The 27,915-nt window shown below is 39.6% G+C and overlaps 1 protein-coding gene across 1 annotated transcript in view; it reads left to right on the forward strand.

Annotated features, from left to right (window-relative positions):
• Positions 1-27,915, forward strand: part of NOL10 (nucleolar protein 10) — a 95,506-nt gene that overhangs the window by 38,840 nt on the left and 28,751 nt on the right. The window contains exon 14 of the mRNA XM_007529836.3: positions 27,759-27,885. Within this exon, the coding sequence (XP_007529898.1) occupies positions 27,759-27,885 (127 nt within the window). The remainder of the gene's footprint in view (positions 1-27,758; positions 27,886-27,915) is intronic.

Here is a 27,915-nt window from a genome sequence, read left to right on the forward strand (position 1 = left end):
AATAACTAGTCATGTTTGAACACATTGTCTTTCTTTCTCCCTCTTTCTATACTTTCTATTTACTTTAATGAAAGAGACATACAGAGAAAGATACCAGAGCATTGATCAGCTCTGGCTAATGGTGGTGCTGGGATTAATTCCAAGGCACTAAAATCATTTTTGTTGTTGTATTTTATTGCCTCACTTGCAACATTCAATAATCTTAGAATTGTAAGAAAACTGTTATTCGCGTGTTCTTTGAGTCTCTTTTTCTAGGTGAACTTTTTTATTCCATGTAATAAGGGCCTTAATTACACAAGTGAGAAGGGTGAGATCAAAGCCAGGTGATAAGCTACATCCTTCCTTCCTTCCTTCCTTCCTTCCTTCCTTCCTTCCTTCCTTTCTTTTCTCTCTTTTTTTTAATTGATTTAATAATAATCAACAAGACTGTAGGATAAGAGGGGTACGATTCCACACAATTCCCACCACGAGAGTTCCATATCCTTCCCCCTTCATTGGAAGCTTTCCTGTTCTTTATCCCGCTAGAAGTGTGGATCAAAATTCTTTTTGGAGTGCAGAAGGTGGAAGGTCTGGCTTTTGTAATTGCTTCTCTGCTGGACATGGGCGTTGGCAGGTCAATCCATACTCCCAATCTGGAGAAACTGCTTTCTTGACCAATACTAGCTTTGAGAACCTTTCTGGTTTCAGCATTGGAATTCATTTAACAGAAAGCTGAGGGAAAAAAATCATCCACAGAGACCACTCCCAAGTGACTGTTCATTTGGGGACAGTGGAAGCATGAGTTATTCTTGCCCAGCTAAGTAAGCATTGTGCTGAAACTTGTACTTAAGTGTTCCTTCCTGACCTAGCTTTTTGCCCTGCTGCCTTGCACTGAGTGATGTTTTATAATGCCACTTGTCTTTACTTGGATCCTGCTCTTTGTAAGACTCCTTCAAAGTAAAAAAAGAGCCCAGGGGTCTGAAAACCTGCTACTTTTACCCATAAGATTTTATCAAACTTATGAAGCTGGTATTTGGCACCAATGCTTGTTTGAGGTCTGTAGAACCAGAGAAGTGTGTGTTTAACGTGTGATTCATGCCAAATGTAGGAGGTTTGGAGCTGTGATTTGTAGTAACATCATATAAATCTGACATAAAAACACTCCCCCCTCCCTTTTTGGGCCTGTGCTAAAAATGAAGAAAGCTTAATGTTCTTTAACTTATTAATTTTTGCCTTTTAATCTGATACCATCTTTCCTGAATACTTGCTTAGATTGCATGCAGTTCCTGATTTGCACACTTGGCCACTTCCTTCACCCCCTGGCTAGCTAGTCTGACATGACCAGATGAATGTACTGTGCCATTCCCATTTCTGCAGTGCTCTCCTTTCCCCTCTCAGAGACCTAGATCTGTTCATCTTGCTTGGTTTTTAAGGTCTGGAGCCTCATTTGCTGCAGCTTTTGACACTAATGCCTGGATTTTAAATTAATTAATTAATTAATTAATGTATTTATTCTTAGGCTAGTAACTGATTCCTCTGGTTACTTATATTTTGATAACGATTGAGAGACAGAAGGGGAGAGAGAGAGGAGAGACATCTGCAGTATACCACTGCTCATGAAACTTTCCATCTGCATGTGGGGACTAGGGACTGAGGACTTGAAATCTGGGTCATTGTGCATAGAAACGTGTGCTCTGCTGGGTAAACCACCACCTAGATCCTTATGTAGGCTCCAAAGGACTACATACCCTTGTGGCACCCAACCCTAAAACCCAGGATCTCAGCCAGAGTGGTCAATACCTGTTTTGGCTGGAAATAGTCCTGAGTTCTAAGCCCCCAGTCTATCAGCAAACACCTGAATCTACTCATTACTGGAAAGCTTATTTCTTGAATACTTGGCAATATGTGGGTATACATGAATCTAAGGGGAATGTTATTTGTTTAGAAAACTGATTTTGAAGAATTGAAGCCATCTAGTGATATATATATATTTTAACATGTACATTTGAACAGTAAACATGATATGCAGTGCCACTGTACTGAATTCTCCCAGGCATTTTAAAATACCTTTGAAAGATATCTAGTGTTTATTGAAATCTTTTGTATTATTTGTAGTGAATCACCAAGCTACATCAAATATCGCAATGTTAACTACTTGAAATTATATTTTAAAATGAGAAGGGATTTTAAAGTGGTTGCAAATGGTAAGAGTTAAAAAGATAAAGGAGTACAGCTGGTTAGGTGGCTCAGTGGTAGAGTGTAGGACTTGTACACGTGGGATCCCAGGTCAGGTCCTCGGCACTGTGTGTACTAAATGATGCTCCAACTTCCTCTCTCATTAAATGAATAAATTTAAAAAAGTGTAAAGGATTATATTCAGCCTGTGCTAGTGCTTCTTTTTCTGTGAAGAAGTAACACTTGAACTCACCCATCATCAAGTCCACAAAACTGTCTTTGCCTTTAGAGACAACAGTGATAAGATGCATAAAACCTCAGTAGCACTCACTTCACTTAATTGTAACACACACGCACACGCACACACACACACACCACACACACACACACACCCTTACCTCTCATGAGAAAGGCTTGTAAACTCAAAGGAAATATAATTCTTTTAGCTGTCAAATTTTGTGAAATTTAATAAAAGGCTCAGTCTGGCGAGTGCCTTTGTCTCTTGAGTTGTGGCATTCAGAGACTCAGAAAAGGGCTTAGTAGAACAGCTCTCTTCATTTACTCAGGTCTGCAGGAGGGCTTGGTCATTGGTTTAGATCACACACAGATGTGTGCTGTGGCAGCTGTGGAAACAGTAGATCAGTAACTGCTCCATGATTTTGGAGGTAGTTGGGGGAGAGACTTATTTAGTTTTTTAGGGTGGTATTTTTGGAATAGCTCAGTTGTAGCATTTGGAAGTCAGTTTTAGAGAAGTGACATGAAAGAACTTACGGTAACTATACGGATATTTACATTTGAGCATACTGTATTACTGCTTCCCTGTAAAGAACTGAGTGGGTGTCATTGTTTTCATTCATCAGCATCTTTCTCGCATTGGGTTTTGTGACTAAAATGAGTTAATGTAAAATAGAATTTTGTTAGTCTATTTCTAAGCTCAACCACTATATCAGTTTATTTTAGAGCCATTTCTGGATTCTTTTTGATCATCTCTATATGTTCATTGTTCTAAGCCTTCTCTTCCTTTCTAAGTTACACCTATACCTACTACTACTTTTGAATGTCCTTCCTTTTTTCCTCTTCTCTCTCCAGGTGTTGATGAAATAAATAAGAGGATAAACTCTTTCCTACACTCTCTCTCTCTGAAAGTAAGGGCATTTAACTTTTTAAAAATAGAAGTGTTAGCATAGATTCAGTCACAATCCTCAAGATTTACTGGTAAGTGCAAGAATAAGAACCAGAGCAGCACTCTAGCACATGGGTAGCCCAGGATCAAACTTGGGACCTCATGCTTGAGAGTCCCAATGCTTTATCCACTGTGCCACCTCCTTGGTCCAAGGACCTAGGTTGTTTGAAAAGTTGGAAGCAGTGGCTTTGCTTTTCTGCCTGTATGTATCTGTGCTTTTCTGGGAGGGCTGTGCATTCTTCCTAAGATTTGGGTCTGGATTTGGGTCATGGTTGACCTAGTTTGACCATTTTCTATTCAAAGCCTGTACTAAAGGCACTTTTACCTTTATAAATTTAATATTTGGAGAGTTCCCCAAGGTACAGAATCTTTGACCCATTAGCACATGTTGAAATGACCTGAGTAGATTAGTGTTCCAGTAGAACTCTGAATGTGATAAACCATATTTTGATATAAAATGTTCATTTCAGTAAGGACTGCTAGATATAGGGACAAGTAATTTTTCTGAATACTTCCATGTTTCAGTGCCAATAGCAACAAATTCTTTTAGGGAGATAGTACAAATGCAAAGAAAAAGACCCGCTGGGAAAGTTGCCAACATACAAAGAACGTGCAAGAAGGAGCATAAACTGAACAGATAGTTGACAAAATGTCTCCACACTAAAAATAAATTTCAACATACCCTAAAGGAATAGAGCTTCAAGCAGAGAACACTGGTGCAGGGAGTTTTGAGGTCACCTAGTCCAACCCTTTAATTTATTTTAAAGGTGCCAAGTTATTTGTTCCAGGTCAATGAGAAGTTGGTGGCAGAATTGAACCTAGACACTATTTCTTTATTCCAAGTTGTATAATGGAAATAACTTAGGTTTTGGGATTAGTATCGCCTAATTATTATTTTTAATGAAAAGTATAGTTCATTATGAACTTGACAATGATTTATTAACTATAACACCAAAAATACAGATGACAACAGGACTACATCAAAATTTAAGACATTATCTGACAAAGGACTAATTTATAGACTTTTAAGCAGCCCAGGAGGTGGAGCAGTGGTGAAATTCTGGATTTACAAGCCTGATGTCCTGAGTGCAGTCCTCAGTATCTCAGCTGCCAGAGTGATACTCTGGTTAGTTTTTATGATTATTGCTATTACTTTGTTTTGTTTTTATTTTGGATAGAGACAGAACCAGGGAGGGAAGGGGGTAATAGAGAGGGTGAGAGACAGAGAGACACCTGCAGCCCTGCTTCACTGTGAAACTTTGCCCCTGCAGGTGGGGACTGGGGACTTAAAATTGGGGTCCTTTTTGTATTGTGTATATATACTACAGCTTTCTCAGCCACTCATCTGTTGTTGGGCGCCTGGGTTGCTTCCAGGTTTTAGCTATTATGAATTGTACTGCTATGAACATAGGTGTACAAATATCTTTTTGGTTGGGTGTTATGGAGTCCTTGGGGTATATCCCCAAGAGAGGCATTACTGGGTCATATGGAAGGTCCATGTCTAGCCTTGTGAGAGTTCTCCAGACTGCTCTCCACAGAGATTGGACCAATTTACATTCTCACCAGCAGTGCAGAAGGGTTCCTCTGTCCCCACAGCCTCTCCAGCATTTGTTGCTGCTGTCCTTTTTGATGTATGCCATTCTCACAGGGGTGAGGTGGTATCTCAGTGTTGTCTTTATTTGCATTTCTCTGACAATCAGCGACCTGGAGCAATTTTTCATGTTTGTTAGCCTTTTGGATCTCTTCTGTAGTGAATGTTCTGTTCATATTCTCTGCCCATTTTTGGATGGGGTCATTTGCTTTTTTGTTGCTAAGTTTGCTGAGCTCTTTGATATTTTGGTGATTAGTCTCTTCTCTGATGTATGGCATGTGAAGATCTCCCATTCTGTGATGGGTCTCCTTGTTTGTGTGATAGTTTCTTTGGCTGTGCAGAAGCTTTTCAATTTGATGTAGTCTCCCATTGGTTTGTTTCTGTTTTAGTCTTCATTGCAGTTAGGTTTGTTTCATCAAAGATGTCCTTGAGATTTAGGTGGGAAAGTATTCCACCAGTGTTTTCCTCTAAGTATTTGATAGTTTCTGGTCTAACATCCAGGTCCTTGATCCATTTGGAATTGATTTTTGTTTCTGGCGAGATAAGGTGGTTTAATTTCATTCTTCTGCACCTTTCTTTCTTTCTTGCTTGCTTGCTTGCTTTCAAAAAGGAGACATTAACAAAACTGTAGGACAAGAAGGGTACAACTCCACGCAATTTCCACCACCAGATCTCCATATCCCATCCCCTTCCCTGATAGCTTTCCTATTCTTTATCCCTCTGGGAGTATGGACCCAAGGTCATTGTGGGATGCAGACGGTGGAAGGTCTGGCTTCTGTAATTGCTTCCCCGCTGAATATTGGCGTTGAGTGGTCGATCCATACTCCCAGTCTGCCTCTCTCTTTCCCTAGTAGGGTGGGGCTCTGGGGAAGTGGAACTCCAGGACACATTGGTGGGGTCATCTGTCCAGGGAAGTTTGGTTGGCATTATGCTGACATATGGAACCTGGTGGCTGAAAAGAGAGTTGACATACAAAGCCAAACAAATTGTTGAACAATCATGGACCTAAAGACTGGAATTCTTCTAGCATTTGCCCATCTTCCGTAGCCAGTCAATGGCTTTGAAAGTGACTGGGATCCATGTGGATTCAGTCGGCTAGGAAGGATCGTCAGTTTCCCCAATGAATGGGTACTCACGGGATGCACCACGAGAAGGTCGATCCAATGCATCCCAAGACTGGAATAGTGCAGATGAAGTGTTGGGGGGGGGTACTTACTGCAGACTATTGTGTACTTTTGCTTTCAGGTATATATTTTGCCCTAATTTATGGATACGTGTGTGAACATATGCTCTTATTTCACGGGACCAGTCTATATCTAGGTTTTGGGACTTTGTTAGGAAGTGAACCGTTTGGAATAGAATTAAAGAATACTATGAAAGGAAAGGTCTCACCCGAGTAATGAAGCTGAAGAGTTGTCATTCCACACCTGAAGTCTCCAGACACAGTCTGAAGTGAAGCATGCTGAGGTGGTACTCCTTGCGTTGATTAGGTTGTGATTGGTGGGTGCAATATTATTTGATATGAATTAAGAGAAGCATGCAGGAAAGTGCACCCCACCCTAAGTTTCCAGGACTGGGGGAAATATAGGTTCTATAGTGGAAATGTGAGGTTCCTGCTGTCTTAGGGTTCAAGAAGACAATAGATAGTTATTGGTTTTTTTTTTTTGGGGGGGGGAAATTAATGTTTTACATTCAACAGTAAATACAATAGTTTGTACATGCATAACATTCCCCAGATTCCCATTTAACAATACAACCCCCACTATGTCATTCATCATCTTTCATGGACCTGTATTCTCCTCACCCACCCACCCACCCACCCCAGAGTCTTTTACTTTGGTGTAATACTCCAATTTCATTTCAGGTTCGACTTGTGTTTTCTTTTCTAATCTTGTTTTTCAACTTCGGGCTGAGAGTGAGATCATCCCATATTCATCCTTCTGTTTCTGACTTATTTCACTCAACATGATTTTTTCAAGGTCCATCCAAGATCGGCTGAAAACGGTGAAGTCACCATTTTTTACAGCTGAGTAGTATTCCATTGTGTATATAGACCACAACTTGCTCAGCCACTCATCTGTTGTTGGACACCTGGGTTGCTTCCAGGTTTTGGCTATTAGAAATTGTGCTGCCAAGAACATATGTGTACACAGATCTTTTTGGATGGATGTGTTGGGTCCATTTCTAGCCTTCTGAGAGTTCTCCAGAATATTCTCAAAAGAGGTTGGACCAATTGACATTCCCACCAGCAGTGCAGGAGGGTTCCTTTGACCCCACACCCTCTCCAGCATTTGCTGCTGTTACCTTTTCTGATGTATGACATTCTCACAGGAGTGAAGTGATATCTCATTGTTGTCTTTATTTGCATTTCTCTGACAATCAGAGACTTGGAGCATTTTTTCATGTGTTTCTCGGCCTTTTGGATCTCTTCTGTGGTGAATATTCTGTCCAAGTCCTCCCCCCATTTTTGGATGGTTTATTTGTTGTCTTGTTGTTGAGTCTGGCAAGCTCTCATATATGTTGGTTATTAGCCTCTTGTCTGATGTATGGCATGTAAAGATCTTCTCCCATTCTGTGAGGGGTCTCTTGGTTTGGGTAGTGGTTTCTTTTGCTGTGAAGAAGCTTTTTAATTTGATGTAGTCCCATAGGTTTATACTTGCCTTAGTCTTCTTTGTAATTGGATTCGTTTCATTGAAAATGTCTTTAAAATTTATGCGGAAAAAAGTTCTTCCAATATTTTCCTCTAAGTATCTGATAGTTTCTGGTCTAACATCCAAGTCCTTGATCCACTTGGAATTTACTTTTGTATTTGGTGAAATAGAGTAGTTCAGTTTCATTCTTCTGCATGTTTCAACCCATTGTTTCCAACACCATTTGTTGAAGAGACTCTGCTTTCCCCATGTAATAGCCTGGGCCCCTTTGTCAAAGATTAGATGTCCATACATGTGGGGCCTCATTTCTGGGCTCTCAATTCTATTCCACTGGTCAGTGTGTCTGTTCATGTTCCAGTACCAAGTAGTTTTGATGACAATGACCCTATAATACAGTTTGAAATCTGGGAGTGTGATGCCTCCGGTTCTGTTCTTTTTTCTCAAGATTGTTTTGGCAATTCTAGGTCTTTTCTGGTTCCAGATAAACATTTGTAGCATTTGTTCTATTCTCCTAAAAAAAGTGGTTGGGATCTTGATGGGGATGGCTCTGGGTAATATATTCATTTTGATGATGTGAATTCTTCTAACCCATGAACATGGAAGATCTTTCCACTTTTTTGTGTCTTTTTCAATTTCTTTGAGTAGTGACTCATAATTTTCAGTATACAAGTCTTTCACTTCTTTGGTTAGGTTTACTCCTAGATATTTTATAGTTTTTGTTGCTATAGAAAAAGGAACTGATTTCTGGATTTCAATTTCTTCTTAGTGTTTGCTAGAGGAATGCCACTGACTTTTGAATGTTAATTTTATAGCCTGACACATTACTGTATTGCCTGATGATTTCCAAAAGCTTCTTGCTGGATTCCTTAGGTTTTTCCATGTATACTATCATGTCATCTGCAAATAAGGAGAGTTTGACTTCTTCTCTTCTAATCTGTATGCCTTTAATTCCTTGCTCCTGCCTGATTGCTATGGCAAGAACTTCCAACACTATGTTGAATAGTAATGGTGATAGTGGGCAGCCCTGTCTAGTACCTGATCTGAGGGGAAATGCTTCCAGTTTTTCACCATTGAGTATGATGTTGGCTGTAGGTTTGCTATATATAGACTCCACTATCTTCAGGAATTTTCCATCTATTCCTATTTTTTGTAGTGTTTTGATCATAAAGGGATGTTGTATTTTGTCAAAGGCTTTCTCTGCATCTATTGATATGACCATGTGGTTTTTGGTCTTGCTTTTGTTGATGTGGTGGATCACATTGATTGACTTACGTATATTAAACCAACCTTGCATGCCTGGGACAAACCCCACTTGGTTATGATGAACAATCTTTTTGATATACTGCTGTATCCGGTTGGCTAGAATTTTGTTCAATATTTTCGCATCTATGTTCGTCAGAGATATTGGTCTGTAGTTTTCTTTTTTGGTTGTGTCCCTGTCTGCTTTTGGTATCAGGGTGATGTTGGCTTCATAGAAGCTGGCAGGGAGTATTCCAGTGTCTTGAATCTTCTGGAAGACTTTTAAAAGTAGAAGTATTAGTTCTTCTTTGAAAGTTTTGTAGAATTCATTTGTAAAACCATCTGGTCCAGGACTTTTATTTTTGGGAAGATTTTTGATAACTGTTTCAATTTCATTAGCTGTGATGGGATAGTTATTGTTATAATCACATTGTTTGGTAATTGGGTTAACTTTGAAAAATCCCTTTGTTAAGATTTGCCCTATAATACCCAACATCACCATAATTTATGTCCTTTGACGTTATTTGTATATAGCTGTGCCATCGGTTGCTTCTGTTCTCCCTGGTCTAGGCTTTTGAGAGAGTCAACATATCAAAGACTCAGTATGTATTAAAAAAAACTCAGTCTGTGCTTTAAAATGTTTGAGACATACAATCAGTTTTTCTTATATTAATTAGAGATTTATATGACTACAGATTAATAGGAGTGTACATAAGCACACATTCCCACCACCAAAAGACTGTGTCCCATCCCACCCTCACCCCAGAGTTTTTACTTTGGTGCCCCACTCTAGTTCTTCTGCATGTTTCAACCCAGTTTTCCCAGCACCATTTATTGAAGAGAGCTTCCTTTTTCCGTTTAATACTTTGGGCCCCCTTATCAAAGATTAGATGTCCATAGGTCCTTTTTGCATTGTAATGTGCCATCACCTGGCTCCTTAGTTCTGTTTCTGTTTCTCTCTAATGAAATAAATCTTTAACATAAATAAATTACTACAACTCATTCACAAGAATAAACAATTCAGTTTTGCAAATGGGCATAGGATTTGAATGTGCTTATCCAAACAATAAATATGGATGGACAATAAGTAAATGAAAAGATTTCATAAATCAAGGGGTCCAAGTGGCAAAGAGTATTTTGTATTATGTGGACATGGCCTTTCTCTCTCTCTCTTTAGAAGGTTTGCAATACTGAGCAAAACAAAGGTACACTAAAAAAAAAAAACCTTCTGACAGAATCATAAATGTAAGGGAAATAGTTTCAGAAGTACATTTTGGGGCTGTCTAATTGCAGATCAAATAAAATATAAGTTGTAAAAGAACTATTAGAAACATTGACTTTTCTACTAACCAATGATTGAAACGTGAGAAATCTGACTGCTAAAATAAGAAGTCTCATTTTTTACGAGAGAGAGTGAATGAGAAAGAGACTGCTAAAGAAAGACCCTTGAATATCACTCCTCTCTGGTGTATGTGGTGCTGGGGTATGGGGAAGTATTGCACTGCCTTAACTTCCCCATACCCTGGCACCAGGCAGTACAATAAAGGGACTTTGTGCTGCTTGATGTGAATATAATTGAGAAATACTTTGCAGGCTTACAGTAACTAGAAAACAGTTTGCAAACTGTTATCAGACACAGATAGAGATAGGAAAGAATACGATCGTGAAAGGAACATCGCTTTAAGTGAGCCAAAGCAAGTGAAGGGACATTCAGCTCAACAGGAAGTTTTGCACTACTGAGAGTGCAAAAAGCTTTCGTAATAGGGGATAAAGGACTGGTCTTTTAGAACTTCAAAGAGAAAATTAAAAAAAAAAAAAAACACCTTGGATGAAAAATATGATTCATTTAATGTTGAGTTCAAAAATGTGTAGCTTTTAGATATCCTGATTCATAATAGTGCGCATGGGACACGCACATACTTTTGCGCTCCGGGAAGAGTATTTTAAAAAAATAATTATTTATTTATTCCCTTTTGTTGCCCTTGTTATTTTATTGTAGTTATTACTATTGTTGTTGTTGTTGGATAGGACAGAGAGAAATGGAGAGAAGAGGGGAAGACAGAGAGGGGAGAGAAAGATAGACACCTGCAGACCTGCTTCACCGCCTGTGAAGCGAGCCAGGAAGAGTATTTTAAAGGTAAAGCCTAACCTGTGGTAAAGATCTAGAAAGGTGCTGGGTGAGGGTAGATAGCATAATGGTTATGTAAACAAACTCTCTTACCTGAGGCTACAAAGTCCCAGGTTCAGTCCCCCACACTACCATACACCAGAGCTGAGCAGTGCTTTGGTTAAGAAGAAGAAGAAGAAGAAGAAAAAAAAAGATCTAGAAAGGTGGTCAGATGGTGGCATACCTTGTTAAGCGCACACATTACAGTGCATAAGGACCAGGGTTCAAGCTCCTAGTCCTCACCTGCAGGGGAAAAACTTGACAAGTGGTGAAGCAGGGCTGCAGTGTCTATCTGTCTGTCTTATCTATCTATCTATCTATCTCCCCCTCCCCTCTCAATCTTTGTTTCTAATTAATAATTAATTAATTAAAAATAAAAATTAAAAAGGTAATTAAAAAAAGGTCTAAAAAGGCAAGATCAGTTAGGGAATTTAAAAGATCTAATTTCATGCAGAAGGAAACCATGGGGCATTTATAGGGAAAACCTGACAGGTGAATGCAAAGAGCGAGATATCAGATTGTATTTTCATTACCTTTTCCTGGTTAACCAGAAAACAGTGAACTGTTGAGCTTATGTTTTTTGTTTGTTTGTTTGTTTTCTTTTAAGTGAATTTCCTTTCTGACCCAAGCTTGTAGCAAGTCCTCTGTAATGAAATTTATCTGGTACATGAAATTGCTTTATAAGGCATGATGTTCTGTTTCTCATTTTTCAGTTGTGTATTTATAACTATGAAATGGGAAGTAAGGCACAAATGTCAGGCAGCTAATAAATAGTCTGTTCTAATTCAAGTAAGTTGTTTGCACCTTTACAAAGGGGAAATGTGGGTTTCCTATTTTAATCTAAACACTTTGAGGTAGTCACAGTATCTGTGGCACTTTTTTCAACAAAGGAAATCCTCTCCATTTCCCATCACTATTTATTGGACCACAAGAACAACAGATATCCAGAGAGCATTAATATGTGACACTCAGGGAGTAATTATCTGAGCATCCTGTCATATTTTTAAAAGTTAATGCAAGTTCTGATTAGGTAAAAAAATGCATGCAATTTCCACATGGAAATATCTGAGATATGTATGACGTATATTTTCTGTGAATGTATAAGACTATCTCTGTTTTTGTTTAAACAGCCACACATCTGGTTTGCCCATTTTCTTGCATATAAATGGAAGTCCTTGTCTCCCAGCTCTGGCTGTTACCTCCGTCTTAATGTTTACTAGGTTGATTTCTTCACCATTCTTGTTGTGGACAAGATAGAGTTGGAGGCAAATCGGTTACTCCAGGCATCTACTGGTGTGTGGTCATGTAGGTGGTGGTGAATGAATACAGTGTTCACAACACCAGGGACTGCGTTTAGTTCCTTAGTGTATCTAACTGCTTGAATCATGTGGCAGTTTCTTTGATTAACATGCCCACTCCATACCCTGGCTTTCTCTCTCTGTCTCTCTCTTATTTATGTATTTATTGGATTGAGACAGAAAGACATTGAGAAAGGCACTGGGAAGCACTGCTTCATTGCTCATGAAAGTTTCCCTCTTGGGGGCTGGGTGGTAGCGCAGTGTGGTAAGCGCACATGGCACAAAGTGCAAAGACCGGCATAAGGATCCCGGTTCAAGCCCCCAGCTCCCTACCTGCAGGGGGGGTTGCTTCACAAGCAGTGAAGCAGATCTGCAGGTGTTTATCTTTCTCTTCTCCTCTCCATCTTCCCCATCTCTTTCAATTTCTCTCTGTCCTATCCAACAACAACAGCTATAATAACAATAACAACCACAACAAAGGCAAAGAAATGGGAAACATAGCCTCCAGGATCAGTGGATTCGTAGTGCATACACCGAGCCCCAGCAATAACCCTGGAGACTAAATAAATAAAGTTTCCCTCTTGTGGGTGGGGATAGGGGGCTTGAACTCAGGTCCTTGTGCACAGTAACGTTTGCTCAATTGAGTGTGCCACTGTCCAGCTTGCATGCCCTCCCTCCCTCCCTTGCTCTCCCCTCCCCCATCCCTTCCTTTCTCTTTGTTGTTGTTTTCCTTAAAAATAGGAAGCATGTTCTCCCAAAGTTTATTTTTCAATATACCTTCTTAGTGATTTCTAAGTGGCATACAGATGCTTGAGTCATGACATTCTTATCTAGGTATTTCATGAATTATTTACATGGTTTCTGTTCATTGACTGCCCAGTTTCTTTCAATTCATGGCTATCATAGAAACTTCCTGAAATGATTGAAGTGTATTACTCTGCTCCCTCCATAATGCTAGCCACTAGTCATGTGTGGCTATTGAACATTTAAAATGTAGTTTGTGTGCTCCAGGAACTCAACTTTTAAACTGTATTTCATTGTAATCTGTGTATGCTTAAGTGACAACATGTGGCCAGTGCCTATTGTTCTGGACTGCACGGCTTTAAATGAGAACATTGGTTCTGGTTCAATGGTAGCATTAGTTGTCTGTCAGTATTCTTCCTACCCACCACACAACATAGCCCTCCTTTCTTTCTGAATTTGATTATTTCATTGTAGTTGTGTTTCTTATAAAGCTTTTCTCCTTTTCGAAAGCTAGTTAGACTATAACTGAACTGCTACGGAGTCCATCCATGACTCCATTAGAAAATGATCAGTGCTTTATATGCACTACTACCCTCCCACAATGGTGTCATAGATTTTATTTTATTTTTTTTTCTTTAAAGATTTTATTTATTTATGAGAAAGATAGGAGGAGAGAGAAAGAACCAGACATCACTCTGGCATATGTGCTGCCAAAGATTGAACATGGGACCTCATGCTTGAGAGTCCAAAGCTTTACCACTGTGCCACCTCCCAGACCACAGGTGTCATAGATTTTAATAGGACTTTTAGTACTCTTGTGGGGACATCCTCTTCACTATCTCAGTGGGAAATGTACGTGTCTAAAACTCTGAAAGAGGGCTGCATGATTGCGCACTTGATTGAGCACAGGTACTCCGGATCAAGCCCCTACTCCCCACCTACACAATGGAGGCTTCACGGCCAGTGAGCCAGTGTTGCACGTGTCTCTGTCTCTATGAACAAACAGAAACAAAGAAACAAATCCTCTGAAATAGACACTTAGACTTTTCAGAAGATTACTTTTAGTATTTTGTGATTGGCCATCCTTTATTCAGTCAGAATCCCAATTTGATTGATTCACCATCTTCTCTGTTCTGCAAGTGTAATACTGTCCTTTGGCTTTCTCCGGGAGAGATGGTCTATCTTATTTTGCCTGGATTTAAAGTGCATTCTTCAGTGTTTTCTGTTACTATGTGAGGCACCTGCAAAGATGGCAAAGTGATAGTAAAATATTTCTGATCCTCCCAGGGTGGCATCATTTTGGTGCCCAGCCTTAAGAATAAGAAAACAGACTAGGCGCTAGCACAGCTAGTAGAGCATACATATTAACAATGAGGTGAGGCTCTGAGTTAAATTATTAGGAGACCCTTATTTTTTTTAAATCAGCTTCAGAATTGAGAATTGGAAGGCATAAGAATATGCAGGAAAGTTATAAATAAATCCCTTTGCCTGTGAGGAAGTGGGATAGACCCGGAAACTACTGATACTGTAACCAGGATAACACTCTAAAACCATCTGTGTAACTCTTGGCAGGAATAAAATGGCAAAATAAGATCTTGGAAGAGTGCTCATTACCGGGTGTGTGATCAAAAAGACAAGTGCATTTTCATATGATATAATTGGCCCAGTGCCTCTAGCACCCAAGGGCTGTGTGTGCTCAAGGCTGAGCATTTTTAACATAGTTAGGAAACTGGGAGAGGAAAGGCTGGAAGTAGAGGGCTTTCACATTGCTTGGACTCATCACACAGATCTTGATGTGAACTCTCGGAAACTACACTGGGGTCCCAAATGCCACAGCACAATGAGCATCAAATGTTAGTTTGCAGCAGAGGCCAAGGCCAGGCTCTTCAGGAAAGAATGAATGGGAGGCCTTAACAGAAACATCTGCTTTTCTTATTTAGCTAACAGCAAACTTTGAAGGAGAGTGGGAACATGCTAAGATACCCTTTCTTTTGTTGAGGTAGACTTAAAATAAGGAAATAGGATAGCATATATGTAGACATGATCTTTTAGATAGGTTTGTTGACAGGTAATTTCATGTTATTAGTACCATTTGCAAAGAAGTGAGCTACTCCCCTATTCCCAATCCTACCCATCTTTCATGTGTGTGTGTCAAAGTATTTCTTTTTTTTTTAACTTTTGAAAAATTATTTATTTTCCCTTTTGTTGCCATTTTTGTTTTGTTATTATTGTTGTAGTTATTATTGTTGTTGATGTCATTGTTGGATAGGACAGAGAGAAATGGAGAGAAGAGGGGAAGATAGAGAGGGAGAGAATGAATGATAGACACCTGCAGACCTGCTTCACTGCCTGTGAAGCGACTCCCCTGCAGGTGGGGAGCTGGGGGCTCGAACTGGGATCCTTAGGCTGGTCTTTGGTGTTTTGTGCCACATTTGCTTAACCTGTAGCAATGTATTTCTTTCACCTTTCTTTGTTCACCTTCTAAAGCTCAGGGTAGCTTCAAGAATTTGTGACCTTATTGGCTCCTGGAATATGGTTATGGCTCTGAAGCACACCCTTATTGAGCGGCCTTTCCTGGCTCCTTGTTTGATAAAAAAAATAAAATAAAATAAAACCTGAGAAGTATGAAGAGAAAACACTATGGGTTGGACAGTGGCATACCCGGTTGATTGCACACATTACAGTGTGCAAGGTTCAAGGCCCCATCCCCACCTGCAGGGGGGTACTTCACAAATGATGAAGCAGCGCTGCAAGTGTCTCTCTTCCTCTGTTCCCTCTCAATTTCTCCCTATCTCTATTGGATTAAAAAAAGAAAATAAAATGTTATAAGCACATGACTTTACAACCATTAATCTTTCAAAGACAAATGGTTAGTGTGAAAACAGTCTAAGTGATCTTTTGGCAGTCATCTCTGTGCATTCTTGCCAGAAACATTTAACTAGATTTAATTCTGAGGAACAGTCAGCAGATGAAGATACAGGGACCCCTGTAAATCAGCTGGCCAGAACTCAAGAAATAGCAGCATCCTGACAAGTAATTAAAGTGGGTGCTTTCTTTTACAAGACAGCTCAGGAGGCATAATAACCAAATGTGGTGTGTGAGCTGTAATTAGGCTTAAAAAAAAAAAGGGACAGCAGCAACTGCTGCTACTGGTGGTGTTTTTCTTTCTCTTTCTCCTCCTCCATTTATTTCAGGTGAGATAGCTTCACATGAAAGAGAGAAACCGGGACACTTTGCCAGTGAACATGACACCAGGATTGAACTGGGGACCTTAGACACTCAAGTCGTGTGCTCTACTAGCTCGAGCTGTTTAGAGACTGGAGCTCCACTCCAGCTTATGTTGTGCTAGGGGTGGAGCCCAGGGCCCTGCACTCTGTCTGCTGAGCCTCTTCCCCATCCAGAATAGTTTTATGAAGATGTAATCCATATGCCGTGAAGTTAGTTATTTTTTTTTAATTAGTGATTTAATAATGATTGATAAGAGGGGTACTTTTAAAATGAATTATTCAGTGGGTTTTCATTATTTTTCAGTCATGCCACCATCACCCCCATCTAATTCACATTTGCCATATCAAAAGGAAATCCAGTCCAGTTATTCCCCCTGATTCTGTCCCCTCTCCCCACCCCTGGAAACCACTCGTCTATATTCTGGTTCTATGGGCTTGCTTGTTTTAGACATTTCACACAAATTGACACATACACTATTTACATTTGGCTTATTTCATTTAGCGAAATGTTTCCAATTATAGATCCACGACCCAATAAATCATCTTCTATTATGTATCAGTGCTTTATTCCTTTTATTGCTGAACAGCATTCCATGATAAAGACACCACATTGTGCTAATTCATTTGCTTGAGGAACGTTTGGGCGGTTTTACCTTCTGACTATTATAAATATTACTGGTAGAAACGGTATACAGGTGTTTGGATGAACATGTGTTTTCAGTTCTCGTGAGCTTAACACCAAACAGTAGAATTGCTGGATGCTATAGTAGCTATGCTGTTGGGGGACTGATGACTGTTTTCCACAGTGGTGTGCAGCACCATTTTCCATTCCTCTCAGTCGTGTTTGAGGGTTTCAGTTTCTCCACAGTCCCGTCAACACTTGTTACTTTCCGTTGTTTTGATTATGGGATCCTAGTAGGTGCGGCCCGAAACCTTATTATGGTTTTGAGTTGCATTTTCTTAATGCCTAATAATAATGTTGAGCATCTTTACATCGGCTTGTTGGGCATTTTTGTGTTTCTCCTCTGGAGAAATGTCTGTTCGTATTCTTGGTCTGTTTTAAAGTTAACTTACTTGTCCTTATTGAGAGGTTAAGAGTTCTTGATATGAAAAGTCTTGTGTTCTATAGCTGGGCTATCTTCCCAGCTATTAGAATTCATTATATATTCTGGATATTATCACATAGATAATTTGCATTTAAATATTTGATTCAATGCCCTGTGTCCCCTAGGCATTGAATACAGGTGTTTCTTATTTCGTTTGTATTTTTAAAGTATTTATCAGATTATTGACTGATCATGAGGTACTGGCATAAGTAAACTTACATTTTTTCCCCCCAATGTGGCTTTATTTTCTTTATTTTTTAATTTTTTATTTATAAAAAGGTAACATTGACTGGTCAATCCATACTCCCAGTCTGCCTCTCTCTTTTCCTAGTAGGGTGGGGCTCTGGGGAAGCGGAGCTCAAGGACACATTGGTGGGGTGGACGCCCATGTTCAGCGGGGAAGCAATTATAGAAGCCAGACCTTCCACCTTCTGCATCCCACAGTGACCTTGGGTCCATGCTCCCAGAGGATAGAGAATGGGAAAGCTATCAGGGAAAGGGATGGGATATAGAGATCTGGTGGTGGGAATTGTGTGGAGTTGTACCCCTCTTGTCCTATGGTTTTGTTAATGTCTCCTTTTTTAAATAAATAAATAAATAAATAAATAAATAAATAAATAAATGAAACATTGACTAAACCATAGGATACAAGCGGTACAACTTTACACAATTCCCACCACCAGAACTCTATATCCCATCTCCTCCCCTGATAGGTTTCCTATTCTTTAACCCTCTGGGAGTATGGACCCAAGGGCATTGTGGGATGCAGAAGTTGGAAGGTCTGGCTTCTGTAATTGCTTCCCTGCTGAATAGGGGTGTTGACAGGTTGATCTATACTTCCAGGGTAGCTTTATTTTCTTATTTCATTATTTAAGCTATTAAAAAATTAAAATTGAAATCATGACAAGTAGTATTTTTTCTTAAATATTTATTCCCTTTTGTTGCTCTTGTCATTTTATTGTTGTTGTCATTATTGGATAGGACAGAGAGAAATGGAGAGAGGAGGGAAGACAGAGGGGGAGAGAAAGATAGACACCTGCAGACCTGCTTCATCGCTTGTGGGGAACCGGGATCCTTACACTGGTCCTTGTGCTTTGCGCCACCTGCTCTTAACCCACTGCGCTACCTCTCGACTCCCCGACAAGCAGTATTTTTGTCCCTTAGATAGAAATAATCATTTTAAAATGTTGAATTTAGGTTGCTCCTTTGCTAATCTGATTTTGAGGAACAACAGTTTTGAATCACGACAAGTAGAGAACCTTTAAATGACTCATAGTTGCTCACACAGATGCATGTAAACTTGGGCATGCAATTAGGCAGCTCGTTATGTAGCAAATGCAATTAACATGCTTAAATGCCTAGCCACTCCCTCAGCTAACCCAGCTGTCTCCCGTCTTAGGCTTATGATCAGTTATTATTAACCCTCAGCTGTCAGAATTTGAAAAGTACATGCTGGTGCTAGTGGTACCTTTCAACCAATAATGAAGGAGAAGTTTGAGAGCTTCCTTTGAGTCTATGTACTGCAGAGTTGGTCGTCTTAACTAACAAGTCCCACTCTCCCATTGGAGTTGTAGGTTATGCAATTAGAGAAATATCATCAATTGTATAGTGGTCAGTGACATTTACAGTAATAGTGTACCTCCATCATCTCTCATCTACAAGTTTGAAATTTAAAAAAGCCTTGAAGACTTTTTTTGTAATTCATTAGAGGTAGAACCTGACCTGATTTGCTTCCTCTGGACTCAAATCTGACATGTATAATAAGGCTTTGGCTAGCTTTTATTTTTAATTTATTTTTTTTCTTTATTAAAAAATTTTGTGTGGGCGTGGGGTGGGATCACAAAGCAATGTTTGACTGACAGGTGGCTGTGCTAGGAATTGAACTGGACCAACAGGCATGCAAGTCCTGCCCTCTGCCTGCTGAACGACCCTCCTTGCCAGTTGCTAGCCATTACTTATTGCGGACCACTGGGATGACTTTGTTTGGATGCAGAGATGTTGATGTATTTTTTTTTTAAATGGGTTCAGTTTTGTTTCTGTTTGCAGAAGTCAGGTTAGTAGTGCTAAACTGGCACAATCAGGAGGCCACTCACTTTCCCTTCAAGTATTGAACCAAAAGAATCCCTACAAACAAGATCAGAGACCAGTTGGGACAAGTAAGGGACAATTTGTATGCTTCATATCCTCCTATTCTCCATATAATTTTTTATTTTTTAATTATTATTTTATTTACTTATTTAAAAAATTTCTTTATTGGGGAATCAATGTTTTACATTCAACAGTAAATACAATAGTTTGTACATGCATAACATTCCCCAGTTTCCCATATAACAATACAACCCCCACTAGGTCCTCTGTCTTCCTTCTTGGACCTGTATTCTCCCCACCCACCCACCCCAGAGTCTTTTACTTTGGTGAGATATGCCAATTCCATTTCAGGTTCTACTTGTGTTTTCTTTTCTGATCTTGTTTTTCAACTACTGCCTGAGCGTGAGATCACCCCATATTCATCCTTCTGTTTCTGACTTATTTCACTTAACACGAACTTTTCAAGGTCCATCTAAGATCGGCTGAAAACGGTGAAGTCACCTTTTTTTTTTTAATATTTATTTTATTTATTTATTCCCTTTTGTTGCCCTTGTTGTTTTTTTTATTGTTGTAGTTATTATAGTTGTTGTCGTTGTTGGATAGGACAGAGAGAAATGGAGAGAGGAGGGGAAGACAGAGGGGAGGAGAGAAAGATAGACACCTGCAGACCTGCTTCACCGCCTGTGAAGCGACTCCCCTGCAGGTGGGGAGCCGGGGTTCGAACCAGGATCCTTATGCCGGTCCTTGTGCTTTGCGCCACCTGCGCTTAACCCGCTGCGCTACAGCCCGACTCCCAAGTCACCATTTTTTATAGCTGAGTAGCATTCCATTGTGTACATATACCACAACTTGCTCAGCCACTCATCTGTTGTTGGACACCTGGGTTGCTCCCAGGTTTTGGCTATTACAAATTGTGCTGCCAAGAACATATGTGTACACGGATCTTTTTGGATGGGTGTGTTGGGTTCCTTAGGATATATCCCCAGGAGAGGAATTGCAGGATCAGAGGGTCGGTCCATTTCTAGCCTGTGAGAGTTCTCCAGACTATTCTCAACAGAGGTTGGACCAATTGACATTCCCACCAGCAGTGTAGGAGGGTTCCTTTGACCCCATACCCTTTTCAGCATTTGCTGCTGTTACCTTTTCTGATGTCTGACATTCTCACGGGAGTGAAGTGATATCTCACTGTTGTCTTTATTTGCATTTCTCTGACAATCAGAGACTTGGAGCATTTTTTCGTGTGTTTCTTGGCCTTTTGGATCTCTTCTGTGGTGAATATTCTGTCCATGTCCTCCCCCCATTTTTGGATGGGGTTATTTGTTGTCTTGTTGTTGAGATTTGCAAGTTCTTTATATATTCTGGTTATTAGACTCTTGTCTGATGTATGGCATGTAAAGATCTTCTCCCATTCTGTGAGGGGTCTCTTGGTTTGGGTAGTAGTTGCTTTAGCTGTGAAGAAGCTTTTTAATTTGATGTAGTCCCATAGGTTTATGCTTGCCTTAGTCTTCTTTGTAATTGGATTCGTTTCATTGAAGATGTCTTTAAAATTTATGCAGAAAAGAGTCCTGCCAATATTTTCTTCTAAGTGTCTGATAGTTTGTGGTCTAACATCCAAGTCCTTGATCTACTTGGAATTTACTTTTGTATTTGGTGAAATAGAGTGGTTCAGTTTCATTCTTCTGCATGTTTCAACCCGTTTTTTCCAACACCATTTGATGAAGAGACTCTGCTTTTCCCATGTAATAGTCTGGCCACCTTTGTCAAAGATTAGATGTCCATAGGTGTGGGGGCTCACTTCTGGGCTCTCAGTTCTATTCCACTGGTCAGTGTGTCTATTCATGTTCCAGTACCAAGCTGTTTTGATGACAATGGCCCTATAATACAGTTTGAGATCTGGGAGTGTGATGCCTCCGGTTCTGTTCTTTTTTCTCAAGATTGTTTTGGCAATTCTAGGTCTTTTCTGGTTCCAGATAAACATTTGTAGCATTTGTTCTATTCTCCTAAAAAAGTGGTTGGGATCTTGATGGGGATAGCATTAAATTTGTAGATGGCTCTGGGTAGTATATTCATTTTGATGATGTGAATTCTTCTAACCCATGAACATGGAATATCTTTCCACTTCTTTGTGTCTTTTTCAATTTCCTTGAGTAGTGAGTGACTCATAATTTTCAGTATAGAAGTCTTTCACTTCTTTGGTTAGATTTACTCCTAGATATTTTATTGTTTTTGTTGCTATAGTAAAAGGAATTGATTTCTGTATTTCAACTTTTCCTAACTTAGTGTTTGCATAGAGGATCTCCATATACTTTTTCTAACAAAATTGTTTTGTAGCCAGATGCAACCCAAACCCATAACACAACAAGCAGTCAGTTTCAGTGACACTTGATTCCCTCTCCACCCCCAGAATAGAAAACTGAGGCAGCGGGGAGACTGACACTTGCACTTAAGAGACTTGGCTGCACACTGATAGGGCAGATTTGGTGAGGAGACCAGCAGCTAAGGGCCAGGGGCTAATCAGGAGCCCACAAGCCTGTTGAGTCAGTCAAGTCAGCCCCAGCTCCTCTGACGGGGGAAGCATTGCTTTGAGATCCTCACTTCCACAAGGTTAGATGATGGGGCAGGTAGTGATCACCATTCCTTGTCCTGTGAATTAAAACTCCATAAACCCAGGAAATTTTACCCTCCAAAACCCACCGTGCTACCTCCTGAGAAACACGTTCTTTTTATTTCTATTTATTTATTTATTTTTGAGAAGCACATTCTATGTGACCACTAGCACCTACTCCATCATGATGTGGTCTTCCAGCCACTGTCCACCCCTGGGCAGCCCAGCAAGCAGAGTTGTCCTGTCCAATAAAATGAAAAAAAAAATGGCTGCCAGGAGCAGTGGATTCAGAGTGCTGATACCAAGTCCCAGAGATAACCCTGGAAGAAAAAAAAAATTATTATTTTTTTAGGTAAATGAGAATTTCAACTTTGTAATTGTATTCTCGTGTTTGTGTGTATGTCTGTCCCACACTGAAAAGGAGCTGGAGAAGTGTAATTAATAAATCAGCCCACTAGGTTTAATTTTGTTTTTAATGGAAATATTTCCTCCTATAAAATTTAATGGCCACGAATTTATAGCACAGATGATTTGCCATAACCAGACGTATCCCCTGAAAGGCAATTTAAAACGATTCCATTTGAATCTCCATAGTGAAGCAAAAAGAATCCTGAGAACTGTATGATAGTCAACTTAGACCTTGTTTAAGGTTTTGTTAGTCCTACACCATCTCTTAAGAAGAGACAGTAAACACAATATAATCTTTTCACTGACTTTGAAACCCATTTTTATTTTATTCATTTTTTGGTTAGAGACAGAAATTGAGAGGCAAGGGCTATTTAGAGAGGGGAGGAGAGAGAGATACCTGCACTGCTTCACTGCCTATGAAGCTTCCCCTCTGCAGGCGGGGACCAGGGGCTCAAGCCCAAGTCCTTATGCATTGGGACATGTATGCTGTAACAGGCACACTACTGCCTAGCCACTGAAGCTCATTTTAATAACTGGTTTAATGTTTAAAGGTGAAATTACTGTTTTTTGAGGGCCTTTGGTAACCAGTGTCCCATGCATAGGCAACAAATAGATTCCTATTTTGTGGAATTCTATAGTGTTCTTACATCCAGTATTTTATTGGTGAGGTAAATTGAGTGATTTATCTAAGAAAAGACACTTTGATAATTTAAAGGATACCTTTGCCACCCAATACCCTTTAAGCTATAGTACCTTGTGTATATGAGATGCATGAATACACTCATATGTATTTTATATGTGGATAGATTCATTTATGAAACATGTATTGAACACCTGCTGCTTGGCAGGCACTGTTCTAGGTACTAGAAATTACTCACCTCTGAAAATATAGAGAAAGTAGACTGAAGAGGTGACAGAACAGTGCTTTTATTTCTCATTAAAAAGAGTAGATGAAGGGAGTCAGCACAGCGGGTTAAGCACACGTGGCGCAAAGCGCAAGGACTGGCGCAGAAGAATCCCGGTTTGAGCCTTTGGCTCCCCACCTGCAGGGGAGTCGCTTCACAGGTGGTGAAGCAGGTCTGCAGGTGTCTATCTTTCTCTCCCCCTCTCTGTCTTCCCCTCCTCTCTCCATTTCTCTCTGTCCTATCCAACAACAGCGACATCAATAACAAACAACAATAACAACTACAACAATAAAACAACAAAGGCAACAAAAAGGAATAAATAATTTTTTCTTTTTAAAGTAGTTGAAATTTCTGTCTTCCCAGGAAAGTAGTCTTTTGGGTTTCCTGTGGTAGCATAGTGATACTAGCTTATATCATTCCTGTCTAAAAGAGGAGATTATTACTGGACCGTATTATATGATACTGTGCTAGGCTTAGGACTAATGACAAAGAGGTTCCCCAGTGGTTGCAAATTCCTCAACTCTCACTTTCAAAAGTTAACCCTCAGGGGCTGGGTGGTAGCATGGTGGCTTAAGCGCACATGGCACAAAGCGCAAGGACTGGCTAAGGATCCCGGTTCGGCCCCCGGCTCCCCACCTGCAGGGGCGTCACTTCTTAGGCAGTAAAAGCAGGTCTGCAGGTGTCTTTCTCTCCCCTTCTCTGTCTCTCCCTCCCCTCTCCATTTCTGTTTGTTCTGTCCAATAACAACGACAGCAATGACAACAATAGTAATAATAGCAACAACAACGACGATAAACAACAAGGGCAACAAAAGGGGAAAAAAAAATAGCCTCCAGGAGCAGTGGATTCATAGTGCAGGCAAAACCCTGGAGGCAAAAAAAAAAGTTAACCCTCAGGGCTGGGGAGACAGCATAAGGTTAGGCAAAAGACTTTCATGTTGGAGCCTCTGAGATCTCAGGTTCAGTCCCCAGCACCACTATAAGCCAGAGCTGAGCTGTGCCCTTGTTTCTATGTACTTCTCTTTGATTACAAATAAATAAAATATTTAAGAATAAATTAGAATTTAAAAAAGGTAAACCACAATTTTTCTGCCTAGCTTGTTCAAGTACTCAGACCAGCTTTTCAGCATATACATATATGCATTTCAATCATGCGTATTCATGGACCCATTGCAGTCATAGTTCATTATTTTATGTGGCTGTGTCTCTTGTATACACAGATGTTTAAGTGAACTTTCTGCTATGATTAAATTTTAAACTCCTTTAAGGAAATTATGGTCAGTGGTTCTGGTTTAGCACAGTGCTTTATATGTATCTGTATCTATCTATATATATATAAAACTTGGGGATTTATTTTTTAATATTTTACATATTTATTTTTGTTGTATTTGAGAAATTGGTAACATTTGTGCTCAACCAAGAGTGCTGCCACCTGGGGACTCTGCATATACTTTTAATGATTCATTATTATTACTATTTTTTCTTGAGAGGCCAGAGCACGACTCTGGCATTTGCATTGCAGGCAACTGAACCTATTGCCTCATGCGTCCAACTCCTACCCAGTGGGTAATCTTTTATTTTTCTTCTTCTTCCTGCTCCAGGCCAACTTGTTTGTTCATTATTTGTATTTCATATGGGGGGAGGGGGAGGGAGAGGGAGAGAGACTGACTTCAGCACCTTCCCACCATCCATGGAGCTTCCCCCCGTGTTGTAATGGTGCCATGTGGTGCCAGGACTCCAGCCCATGACCTTGTACTTGATGAAACATATGTTCTGCCAGATGAGCTGTCTGCCAGCCCCATTGTATCATTATTTGTTCTCTTTAACCGACTGTTCCAAAAATTGCTTAAAATCACTGCAGTTTCTTTGTGTTGTTCCCTCCCCCTTCTTATCATTCATTCATTTTTATCCAGAACACTACTCGTTTCTGCCTTTGGTCCTGGGGATGAGCCTGGGACCTCAGAGTCTCAGGCATGTAAGTCTTTGATGCCATCTTCTCAACCCATAATGATTCCTTTGAAAGTACTCTACACTGAATTGTCTTAATGCCATGCGTCTCTTAAGCATTTTTTTTATTGATTTAAACCACATAGTGTATTTTACTTTACTTCTGTTTTTAAATGTTGTATAGATTATGCAAATACACACTTATTTCATTTTTTATTGCTGGATAGAGGCAAAGAGAAATGGGGGAGTAGATAGAGAGAAATGGGGGAAAGAGACAGAGAGACTCCTGCAGTCCTGTTTCACCACTTGTGAAGCTTTCCCCCTGCAGGTGGGGACCAGGGGCTTGATCCTGGGTCCTTGTACACTGTAATGTGTGCAGTTAACCAGGTGTACTACTGCCTGGCCCCCACACACTTCTTAAAGGACAACCTTTGTGCTTATTTAGAGTTGTTTGCCATATTCACAATTCCGATTCCCTTTGGTGGGAGGGGTAGAATCACCCTTTCTAAATCAGATAAAAGAACTAAATTAGAATGGCCTTATCTAACAATCCACTTTTTTTTCTGAAGAGAGTATTAGGGACTGTTTTCTTTATCGTAATTCTAATTCTTCTTCCTACCTTTCTTTTTCCAAAAAGTTTAACTATATTTAATACTTTCCATTTATTTTTAATTGTTTTCCTCTATAATTGATTACTATTAAAACAGACGAGTATCATTGGAAGTTCCATTTTGTCAGATCCAGACATAAGGAAAGAATTTCAATAACTAAAACAGCTTTCCACTAACTGAGTAGCATTTCCTTTGGGATAAGCTTTGACCTTGGTGGGTGAGGCTTCATGCAGAGAAAGATTTGTATCAATAGCAAAATAGTAAAAAGTGGTCATAGTATTTTATAAAAATAGATGACATATAAAAGTAGTCATATATATATATGTGTGTGTGTGTATATATATATATATATATGTGTGTGTGTGTGTATATATATATATATATATATATGATTATATAGAATAGAGAGAAATTGAGTGGGAGATAGAGGAGAAAAAGAAATACCTGCAGACCTGCCTCACCACGTGTTAAGCTTCTCCCCTGTAGGTGGGGACCAGGTTTTTGAACCTGGGCCCTTGCACATGGTTGCTTGTGAGCTCAACTTGGTGCACCACTGCCTAACCCTGAGTCATATTTTGTTGGTTGGTTATTAAAATACTTTTGTATACTGTTGTATTTTAATCCTAAACATTTGTTGTTTTTAATGATTTTATTTATTAATGAAAAAGATAGGAGAAAGAATCAGAGCATCAGTGTGGTACATGAGCTACCAGGGATTGAACTCATGACTTGATGCTTCAGAGTTCAGTCCACTCTGCCACCTCCTGGGCCACAGTCCTCAACTTTTAATTGGGATTAACTGAGGGGTGTTGGTGATTCTAGGTTAATTCTAGGTTAATTATGACAAATCCTATATGTAGTATTTTAACAAGTTTAATGAATTATATGAAATAGACTATAAAAGATTGAATGTCATTATCAAGTAATTATTTGAAAGACGGTAATTCTCAGTTCAGACTTTGTCATGAGTGGCAAACTTTAAAAAACATCTTGTATCCCAAATATGCATTTGTTTGATTCTAGTGCTGTTTTAGGAGAGGAATGATAGATAAATGTGTGGGTGTTATTATACGTACTTGAATTTTTGATTTACATTTTGATGGTTCTAGTATAAAGATGTGAACATCTTTGTAGAACCAGACAGGTTTTTCCCATACACGCCTGAGTGCTTCCTACTCTGCTTCCTTCCTTCCACTATATCTTCATTGTTTGTGCATATTGGTTTCCCCCCTCCAATAGTTCTTAAAGAAACAAGAATTTTTTTATTGGTACTTTAATATTGATTTATAGAATTAAAAGACAGTGGGTATAACTCCACACTGTTTTCCACCACCAGAGTTCTTTGTCCCCATTCCCTCCATTGGAAACTTCAGTAGTTCTTCTAAGGTCACAGATATGGGTTGACTATTATTTCTCACTAAACTCTCTTTATACATACATACATACATACATACATACATACATACATACATACTGCCTTCCCTTCTTTTTTAAGTTACACCTATACCTGTTGCTGCTTCCAAATGTCTTTCCTTTTTTCCTCTTCTCTCTCAGGGTCTTGATGGAATTGTAGTTCAGAGCCCTCTAATCATCTTCCCCAAACAATTCCCCCCTTCTGGAAGTATTACCAAGATTCTTTTTGGAGTGCAGAAGGTGGGAGTTTTGGCTTCTGTAATTGCTTCTCTGCTGGATATGGACATTGGCAGGTAGATCCATACCCCCAGCCTGAGAAACAAGAATTTTCAAATTATGTTTATGGGATTATGACTGTATAACCCCACTAACTTGCCTTGATGAGAATGTGCATTTGCTAACTTTCTAACCCATACTGGCAGGTTTTGGGTCCCGCTCCTAGATGGTGTTCCTTCTTAGACAACTTGACAGAAGAATTAGAAGAGAACCCAGAAAGCACAGTTTATGATGACTACAAATTTGTCACCAAGAAGGACCTTGAAAATTTAGGTAAAAAAATGATAAAGATATTTATACAAG

This window comes from Erinaceus europaeus, chromosome 3 (genome assembly GCF_950295315.1).
Source record: "Erinaceus europaeus chromosome 3, mEriEur2.1, whole genome shotgun sequence".
Taxonomy (NCBI): Eukaryota; Metazoa; Chordata; class Mammalia; order Eulipotyphla; family Erinaceidae; genus Erinaceus; species Erinaceus europaeus.